At 39.8% G+C, this 10,516-nt stretch overlaps 1 protein-coding gene across 1 annotated transcript; it reads right to left on the bottom strand.

Moving 5' to 3' along the window:
• Window positions 1–8,053: 8,053 nt before the first annotated feature.
• LOC116277353 (uncharacterized) lies at window positions 8,054–9,890 on the bottom strand. Its single transcript, XM_072956578.1, has one exon. It carries the CDS (start codon window positions 9,880–9,882, stop codon window positions 8,308–8,310), a length of 1,575 nt encoding a protein of 524 aa, XP_072812679.1. The 5' UTR covers window positions 9,883–9,890; the 3' UTR covers window positions 8,054–8,307.
• Between the last annotated feature and the right edge of the window lie 626 nt (window positions 9,891–10,516).

Below are 10,516 nucleotides of genomic sequence, written 5' to 3'. Positions count from 1 at the left end.
AGACATTTTAAGGCCATGAAAATATCCTACACCTGTCTGATCAAGCTGGCCCCTCCAGATTTAATGTCCATTGATAATTTTTGCCTCAATCAGTCTTTACTATGGTGGCTGCAAATGATGATTTTTCTGACTGTAGCAGTCCTTGCAGCTTTATCACGGATTATTAGTCCACTGTTCATCTATTTATTTATGTGTTTATTTATCGATTTCTTATTATGATAATGGATACTTCTTCCGTGGTTTGTAATTCAGTGATGAATTCATTTTAATCATACTGTTAGGGTGCCTCTGTGGGTGTGCTTTCTCTCCAGCTAAATTGTAATCTTCCCACCAGTGGGAACTAAGCTTCGGTTCCCTGGCTATTAAATTTCTTTCTTCCTATACGCACACACACACACACACACACGCACACACACACACACACACACACTCTCTCTCTCTCTCTCTCTCTCTCTCTCTCACCCACACAAACGCCTAGTCCAGAACTCTGTTTACAGAAGTCACTTACTAAAGACTGAATAAATGACCAAATGTCTTGAGGGTGCTGGCAGTGACATTTGTAGCTGCAAGCCATAGACATCGTGTAGGTGCCCTCTGCCATCACTGTCGTGACCACCAAATAAAATATTGGAAGGTTAATGATGTATCCCTGTGATGACTGTTTAAGATAGTGTTAATGGAGAATCAACATTTTTATGTGAAGTATACTTCAGAGGTTATCTTCAATAGAGACCCGAATTGTAGCATGTAATTAATTGTGCACATTTCCCTCATACCTCAAACATTCATCTTTGCTCCTATCGTGTATGAAAAGTCACATAGCTAAGTTTGGGCTCAGTTTCTTTTACTGCGCTATAGTGTCTAACGCTCCTTGTATTGCAATATTGTTTTCTGAATGTAAAACGTGCTCAGATTCTCATTTCCTACCTGAATCTCCCTGGTTTGTTTCTCATATGGTACTCTCTAAAGCAACAGAAACAGATCATACTTTTTTCCTGATAACCTCAAATAGGACATTGACTTTGGAGACAGCACATTGTTGGTGGATTAAAAACAAGTTTCCTTTTTCAGTTAATTTTCAAGAATATGAATTTTTCCGTTATTATAGCAACTGCTTGCGCAGGCTCTCCGGAGTTCAGAAGTCCTTTTGGAAAGATTGTCTTTGTGAATATGTATATACAGACAACGCATCTTTCTCTGCCCTGCCATATATCCGTTCTCTAAAGACATATATCTTCTCTAAAGACATTAGCTGATAGTAGTTATTGTCTTAAGAGACTTCTGAGTCCCTGTTTCGGGATTTTAATTCACTCTGCCTCTAGCTTCTAAAACAAGCCTCTCCTGACAATTGTGTATGTGTGTGTGTGTGTGTGTGTGTGTTTGTTGTGTATTTCACCGAGGAAACTTCATCTAATCCAATTTCTGCTTGCACACTTCAAGTATGTCCTGAAGCTTTTTAGACACACATACAAGCACATGGACCCACATTAGTGGAAGTACTGTTTGAAAGAAAAATCCGTAGCCAAAAAATTCCTAGCTTTGGATCCAGCTTAATGTTAACACAGATTGTGTGGCTTAAGAGTTACCTCTTGATAAATAGGTGGGGATACCAGTTAGGAGTAACACATAAGCTGGTATAGTTGGCGATGACATTATTCTAGCGTTTTTAACCTCATTATCTTACAACAGAGCCAAAAGGTAAAGATAATTCAATAAAGAGCATAAATATATCAGAGTTAGGAATGTTTCCCAAGTGCAACATCAAGAAATAGAGTTCAGTTTGCTCTCTCTTCAATTTTTCACAAACTTGCTCTCCATTTCCCATTTATATCTTGGGGATATTTGAAAATAATATTTGACAAAGCTTAAAGATGAAGCTTCCTGACACCAGACAAAAGAATGATTTTTAGTCCTTTTAACCCTAATTTCATTGTTGTCCCCTCTTCCCTCCTTTTTTTGGTCCCAACCCAACACGGTTTTCTACAGTATATTTTTGGTCAGTTGAGCATTCAGGACCAAACATCAAAAGTATTGTATCATCTTTTTTTCTTGAAATTTAATTCTTTTTCATAGAAAAACTGAGTGTCATGGCCGTTCCACAATCTGAAAATGTATCCTTTATCTACATTTCAAAGCCGTCTTTTGTTCTCCCATTTATTTTTACACTTGTTACCACTGCCGGCTCACCTCACGTCCTAACCACTTGGTGTGTAATCTGTGTTTCTGAACTTTATTCTTATCTGTGCTTGAATACTTTTTTTTTTTTCTTAGAAGACTTTGAAAATGTTGGTCTATCTTAGTTTGCACCTGACGTTCTGCTAAGAGAGGCAGTGCCATCTAGTAAAAAGCGTACAGACCCTGGAGAATTAGAAAGAACCGCATTCACTGTCTGAGTCTGCCACTGACTTGCTGTGTTTTCATACACAAGTAACTATGGCTTCCATATTTATATGTTATAAACAATTATCTATTTTTTCCACGACTCATTGCAAAGGTTAAACTAAATAAGATAACACATACAAACATCTAGTTTGGGTTAGGCAAATAGGTAGTACTTGGAATATGGTAGTTACTAAAATTTTTATTCTTACTGTTGTATTTTGGTTTTTGCTTTTCTGGCGTTTTTGGTTGTTTTTTAAGATTGTGAGAACAGGGGAAACTAATCAAACTGCTCTACTGCTTGATATAAGGAGTCGCAAACAGATTTCAGTATTGTCCCTGATTGCCTCCAAGGGCTAGGAAAATTACTCAAATCTTTCTTTCCCTCTGTATGGGAGAAATAAATCATCTACGTAGGGAGTAGTGATGGCTATTAGCTGGTTCGTTTTCTCCAAAGATGTTGACCTTACAGTAATCTATAAATACTAGGTGGCAGTAGTTATTTCTTTTTCAAATGAAAACTTTATTAGGGCTTTAATGAATCAGTTAGAAGTCCTGTGTGTTCATGTTACTGTTTAAAGGTAATCACAAAAGTGAATTTCAGCAGAAAAATTCTGGAGACGGCTACCATGTATCTTTTCCCTTTCAGCAGTATCTTCTTCTGGTTTTATTTTTTTAGGTGCCTTTTTAGCACTTCTGTGACAAGCTTTCCCCCAAGCAAATCAGGGAGTATCAAAGAACAGTGGGGCCTATTAAAAATGGTATTCTGGAACATCATTCTGATTTCCCTTAGGGAACCATTTTGACATTTTATCAGACTGTGTCTAGCAGTCTACGGAGCTTTTACTTATATTTAAGACTCAAAATCCATAAAAATTTATTGTATTTTTTGTTATATTTGCATTTATATAGATCCTTTAATATATTTCATATTATAGTTCTTTTGCAGACCGATGAATTATATAGTTTTATGGCAAGGACTATAGCTAGCAAAATTGACAGCTATTATTTACAGAAGTCCCCCTTTTACACATTCCTGCATGTGAGAAGGAATGTTGCAGATTATGGAAAAGTGTAAATGGAGAGGAATTAATTAACACCTATCAGTTGCTGTCTTTCAATGTCAACAGTGATCGTAAAACGTATTATACTGAATAAATGGATATTAAGGGATTTTTATCAGCTCAGGCAACCAACTACATTCATCTCAAGTATCATCACATCAGACCTCCCTTCCATAGTGTGAGTATGGGCTTTTGGCCAGGACGAATTTCTAGAGGTGGCAAACATTTAGTCACAACTTGTACTTGGACTCTTGGCTATAGAAGGGGTGCTTGAAAGCCATGTATCACACAAAAGGATTCTAAGCAATCATTAACATAAATTATGGAATCCAGTCTACTTCAGGGCTAGCTTCACAGCAGACAATTGGCAAGATTTACCATGTATTTGTAAGAATACAGATTGTGGAATTAGCAAGCGAAAAATTTAATGGATTAGGGGAAAGGAAAAAAAGAGAGAAAATTTATAGAAAATGTAATTTATTCCATAAATTAGAAGTTTTACTATTTTCTAAATTCAATTCCATCCCCAAGGTCCATCTTTTTAAAAAATACTGCATGCCTTACAATACTAACGTCTCATAGTGTGTTAACTAGCAGGAACCCTGCTAGTTGACACAGTGGGGGTCTCCTCTGCTTCTCTGAAAATAGATGTTTGATCTTCTTTCATATAACTTAAATTCAATCGAAATATGCTTCAAGGACTACTATAAAAATTTTTAACCGATGCTGTCTTACACAGTTGAGGATCTTTGAGGGTATATATGAAGTAAAAACTGACTGGTTCATGTGTGAATATTAATCCTGTAATCATAAAGCCCTAGTTTTGAATGAGCTCTTCATGTGACACTCATCACAGAATTACAAATCTGAAGGTTCAAAGGTCCCTGCCATAGATTGAATGTACCCCTTCCCCTCAAGTTCATCTGTTGAAACCCAGTCCCCAATGTTGATGCGATTTGAAGGTGGGGCCTTTGGGAGGTGTTTGGCAGAGCCCTCAGGAGTGGGATTAGTACAGCAAAAAATAGCCAGTTATGAACCAGGAAGCCAGTGCCGGATATGAAATATGCCAGCATCTTGATCTTGGACTTCTATTTCATTATCTCCATGGTGCTCATATCTGGTTCATCATTACAGTCCATGTGAGGAGTTTTACAAAACAGATTCCTGGTTCCAAACCAGACCTACTGAATAAAGTTTTCCAGGAGTCGTAGAGTGCAGGATATTTTTTTTTCTAGCACCTTCTACAGAATTATTATGACAAGTCAGGTTTGAGAACCATGGATTTAGACCAAAGACAATCAGATTTGGTGGAGTTTGATCTCTAAGTATATTCAGAGATGGGGATTCCACTAGGTCCATAGATAATGTGTATTTGGAATTAATTACAGTATCATGACATCATTTTACACGTCTTTCTCCTGCAAAACAAAACTATAGACTCTGGCTTGACTCATCTTAGAAACTGCCACCCAGCCTTGCTCTCCTTTAGGAGCTATTCAGAATGTGAAAGGGTATATTGAATTATGCCCCAGGCACTTTTTCTCTATAATAACCCAGCCCCCTTAAAATTTTTTCTTACAATCCTATTTTCTCTTCTTCTGAGGAATCTAGTTTCTCCAAATATGGATATGTAGACACCAACAGCATACAAACTCTGAGAAGAATAAAGTTGACTCATAACTCGTCTTACTAGAATATCCATTTCTAATGTCAGGAATTTAAACTTGGATGCTTCAGTTTTGGTTGACCATTAGGGCATACAGTTGTTACTACACATGCATTTCTACAGTCAATCCAGGCCTGATGAAAATATGATGCAGCCATTGTCCTAATAATAACAAACCCTTTTGAACTGGGACTTTCATATCTTTTTTTTTAAGACAGCATCTAAAATATATATATACACACATATATATATATATATATATATATATATATAACACATGCATGACTGAGGGTTGATCAGACCACTGTGAAAGAGTTGATTTGACATAACTGACAACATTGCATAATCTAATTTCTAACAACTAAAATAACATCCTTGAACTGATTGTGAGCCCCCCCACCCCCAAGAAAAATAATGAATTTAAACTAATTTGTTGAACTTATCTAATAGGCTGAAATCTGAACCAAACCTTACTTTTTTTCTACTGATTTTTCTTTAACCTAAATCAACAAATGAGCCAACTGGAACTGGAAAAAAGAAGCTTACATAATTTCTAAAACTGAAATATCAATACAGAACAAAACTGAAATATCCAAACATCTGCCACACTAATTCTGAAATTGGCTGAAACTTTATTTAGTTTAATTCCTTAGTTCAAACAGCCCAGTGTGGATATACCTACATTTTGTCTGGTTCAATAGACAAGTTAATTCTCAGGGGGAGCAGAAACCAAAGCTTTTAAGCAAAAATCATCTAGCTTCATCGAGTTAACTCTGGTAAAATAAAGCCGGTTCCTCCTGAATACTTTCTGTCGGAGGCATTGGTACATTTGTCTTTTGTCCGAATACAAACAGACTCACGATTTCACACAATACCATTTAATTGGTGAATTTCTTTATTAGTTTACCTGAGGATTCTCTTTTACTTTGTGGCAACACATCACACCTGTTTTTATAGTGTTTCCTAAAACGAAAATAAACATTATCAAACATTATGTGGAACAATACTTAAATTAACTCAGTTGATTGAGCCCCTGATATTTTCAGACTGAGGTTTGATATACTTTAGTACCAAAGGGCAATATGCATCAAAATCTCCATTGCAAGCCTATTCTGGTGTGTGTGTGTGTGTGTGTATAAAACACCTGATTTCTGTGCAGTTATTTCAAGTTTTCAAAGCAGTGTCACATCTATTATTCCATTTAATCTTCATATTTTTAACAAAGTATGTTTCCATATTATATATTTAAAGTTCCCTCACCATCAAAGCAATACAGCTTGCTCAGATATTGAAATAATAAACATTTCCTACTAAAAATAAAAATTACCACCTCATGTTTCCTTTATGTCGCCTTCTCCTGTTTCTTCCTCTTATTCATGGTGGTAGATATACTTCTCAGTTTTGCTCCTGTGTCATCATTCAGTATTTGTTTATAAGTTCCTACTACGTGCTGGGGCTCTAGTTTACTATCTAGCTGTCTAGTTGGCTGTGTGCTAAGGAGAATACAAAAGAGTGCAATATGTTTGGTCTCCATATATTTGCATTCTAATAAGGAAAGTAAATACATACAATTCTTTCTAAGTAAAATTGACTTCCTCCTCACATTTTAAATTTAGTCCCACTGGAATCTTGGCTACCTGTCTGTTTTTCCTTCTTGACAATGAATTACCCGAAGGCAGAAATTGCGTCTCATTGATTTTCAAATCCTAGCATGGAGCTCAGTGATAGGCCTGTACTAGAAGTTTGCTGTTTCATACACTCCTGTTTTAAATCCTGTTTCGCCTTACTGACTTAAAGGTGGAATTCAACCCCCCAGCGTGTAATGTAGGCCCTTTGTGATTTAGGTCTGCACTGGCCTCTTTGATAGCCACTAGCCACACGTGTTGAGCACTTGAAATGTAGCTAGTCTCAACTGAGATGTGCTGTAAAAGTAAAGATTTACACTAGATTTTGAGGACTTAGTACCAAAGCAATGATGTAACAGGTCTTATTAATAATTATGATCTTGATTACATGTTCAAATGACGTTTTGGTTATATTAAATGTGGTTTATTATTAAAATGAATTTCATCTTCTTTTTGCTTTTTTAAAAAAAATGTGGTTCTTAGAAGATTTGAAATTACATATGTGCCTTGCATTCATTTCCGGCAGGAAGGATCAAGCCTCTCCTCTCACCTCCTTTCCCTTATTTTCCACACAGATGTTGTTTCCACCCTCAAAAAGTCTCTTTGCCCTCTTCCAAAAGTGCGTGCTAACTTCCTGCTTGGATGCCTTTGTGTGTCTGCTTGGCATTCTCTTTCTTCTTAGCATTCTCTTTCTTCTTAGCACAGTCCATTGGCAAAGGCCTACGCACTGAGCACCCCCTTGGACCACTCCCTCTCAAGACCTGTTTTAGATGCCCTGTGTCTGTAATACCATATCATCCTTCACAAAACCTTATCTAGGACTTATCACACTGTATTGTGTTTCTTGGTTTACTTCTTTTTTTAAAAAATATTTTTTTAAGCCAGCATTTTATTTCACTTGGGTCTTTTCTGTTTGTTTTTGGTGTGTGTTGGGGGAAGGTAACTAGGTTTATTTATTTTTAGAGGAGGTACTGGGGATTGAACCCAGGACCCATGCACTCTGCTACTAGAGCTATATGCCCTCCCCCTCTTGGTTTACTTCTGCCTTTTAAGATTGGAACTGATTCTGAATCTCCTGCACTGAATACACTTTCTGGCTTAGAATAACTTTTAATATTTGTTGAATGAATGTAAGAAGGACCTGATTGAATAGCAAATCTAAAGGGAAACTTTAAGGTCTGAGTGGATAGCTCTAACCCAAAACTACCACCCTAGACCAAAAAAAAAAAAAAAAAAAAGACCCCAAATTCCCCCACTCCCCTCACCAAAAAACCAAAACAAGCAAAAACAGCAACACAAAAACAGAAGCCACTACAGAGTTGCATATTAAACTAGTAAAAATTTATTTTTGAGAAAACATTAACTTCCGTAAAAGTCTTAAATCCTTGTGTTATCTTCTTGTTGCTCTAATGTCAGAAGGTTATGGGGGCAAAAAAACTGATTCTTCTGAACAGCTGGAAGCAGGTGGAAAGTCAGTAACAACATCTTACTCAACAGTCATTTTTTAATTCAGTAACGTAACTTTTCCTTGGAGAGCACTGTTGTTCTCTAGCGGTGACTTCATTTGTCATCTTCAGAAAGGCTGATAAATTCCCTGGTAACCACTACCATAGGGAGCCGCTTGGTTGATTTGTACATTGTAATTAGTAAATGCATTTCCAAACGCCTGTGGCCCACTGGTACAGCCAAGAAAATATTCTCCACCATAGGTATTAAAAACTGGCTGATCATTGTAGGCATTGCAGACATTACCATACATCTGATCAGAAAAATTAAACCCTTCATTATTGGCAGAGAAGGGAACCGGAACAAACACCCTAGAAGGGCTTCTGCCTCCTCCCACTGCCCCAAAAACATTTGGGCTTGCTCCAAAAGCATTTGGGCTTGCTCCAAAATCATTTGGGCTTGCTCCAAAAGCATTTGGGCTTGCTCCAAAATCATTTGGGCTTGCTCCACAAGGACTTGCAATTGCTCCCCAAGGATCTGGATTTATTCCGAAAAGACTTGAATTTATTCCGAAAAGACTTGGATTTATTCCGCAAGGATCTGGATTTATTCCGCAAGGATCTGGATTCACTCTGCGAGGATCTGCATTTATTCCACGAAGATCTGGATTTATTCCACAAGGATTTGGATTGATTCCGCAGAGATCTGGATTTGCTCCGTAAGGAACTGGATTTATTCCGCAAGGATCTGGATTCGCTCTGCGAGGATCTGCATTTATTCCACGAAGATCTGGATTTATTCCACAAGGATTTGGATTGATTCCGCAGAGATCTGGATTTGCTCCGTAAGGAACTGGATTTATTCCGCAAGGATCTGGGTTTGCTGTGCAAGGATTTGGATTTATTCCGCAAGGATTTGGATTTATTCCCCAAGGATTTGGATTTATTCCGCAAGGATTTGGATTTATTCCCCAAGGATTTGGATTTATTCCCCAAGGATTTGGATTTCTTCCGCAAGGATTTGGGTTTGCCTGGGAGCCTGTTCCTCCCCAGCCGTTGCCTAGCCTGGTAAATAGACCATCTCTTTCTGCCTTGTATTTTGCCTTCGCCTGTTCTCTCGAAAATGCAATTTTAACCTCACACTGCCCAGAGCCAACTAGATGGTATCTGGTTTCTAACAGCTTCTTGACTGGTGTCTCATCAGTATAGGTGATAAAACAGAAAGCTCGTCTTTCCTTTGTTCTTGGACACATTGGAAGCTCGATACTCTTGATCACGCCAAATGCCTCAAAGTATTCTCGGATTTTTTCTTCGGACAGCTGAGGGTTCAACCCCCCAACGAAAACTTTTTTGTAAGGAAACTTCGAATCTAGGGCTTTAGCCCGCTTCAGATCGATCATTTTGCCATCCACTTTGTGCTCTTTAACTTGGAGCACCTTTTCAACGGTGGCATTATCTTTGAAAAGCACAAATCCAAACCCCCTGGTGATTCCAGTGTCGGGATGGATTTTAATAATAAAATCGAGGATCTCACCAAATTGCTTCAAGTATTCGAAGAGAGCTTGCTTACTGATACTGCGGGAGATTCCACCAATGAACATTTTACTGGCATTGTACTGGTTCTTGCAGGCTTCGATTCTGAACCCCTCAGGGAACTGTGGTATTTCATTGATTTTGCTCATGGCAAAGCCGATGGCGTCCATCTGATGGCGGCGACGGCGGCGGCGGTGGCGGCGGCGGTGGCTGTGGCGGCGGCGGTGGCGGTGGCTGTGGCGGCGGCGGCGGTGGCGGCGGCGGTGGCTGTGGCGGTGGCTGTGGCGGCGGCGGCGGTGGCGGCGGCGGTGGCTGTGGCGGCGGCGGTGGCGGCGGTGGCGGCGGCTGTGGTGGCGGTGGCGGCGGCGGCGGCGGCGGTGGCTGTGGCGGCGGCGGCGGCGGCGGCGGCGGCGGTGGCTGTGGCGGCGGCGGTGGCGGCGGTGGCGGCGGCTGTGGCGGCGGTGGCGGCGGCGGTGGCGGTGGCTGTGGCGGCGGCTGTGGCGGCGATGGCGGCAGTGGCGGCGGGGCGGCCGCGTCGAAGTGTGGCTTGGGCTCAACTGCCGGAGAGGGGCAGTCTGGGAATTGGCGACGTGGTGACGTAAGATGTGGAACCATGGGACTGAGTAGTTCCAATTGTGACGTAGGCGGTAAGGAGACTTCCTGGTTGTACCAAAGCCGGATTGGCCCCACAGAAGTTGCTTTGCTTTGGGGCTTGATAGTTTTGCCCTGAAGGCAAAACTCCTAGCCCACCAAAAGGAAAGTTAATCACGAGCGACCTCTGCTCCTTGGCTGCTTCTCTTCAGG

Source organism: Vicugna pacos, chromosome X (assembly GCF_048564905.1).
Source record: "Vicugna pacos chromosome X, VicPac4, whole genome shotgun sequence".
In the NCBI taxonomy this organism is placed as follows: domain Eukaryota; kingdom Metazoa; phylum Chordata; class Mammalia; order Artiodactyla; family Camelidae; genus Vicugna; species Vicugna pacos.
This window is presented reverse-complemented; position numbering and strand designations above follow the sequence as displayed.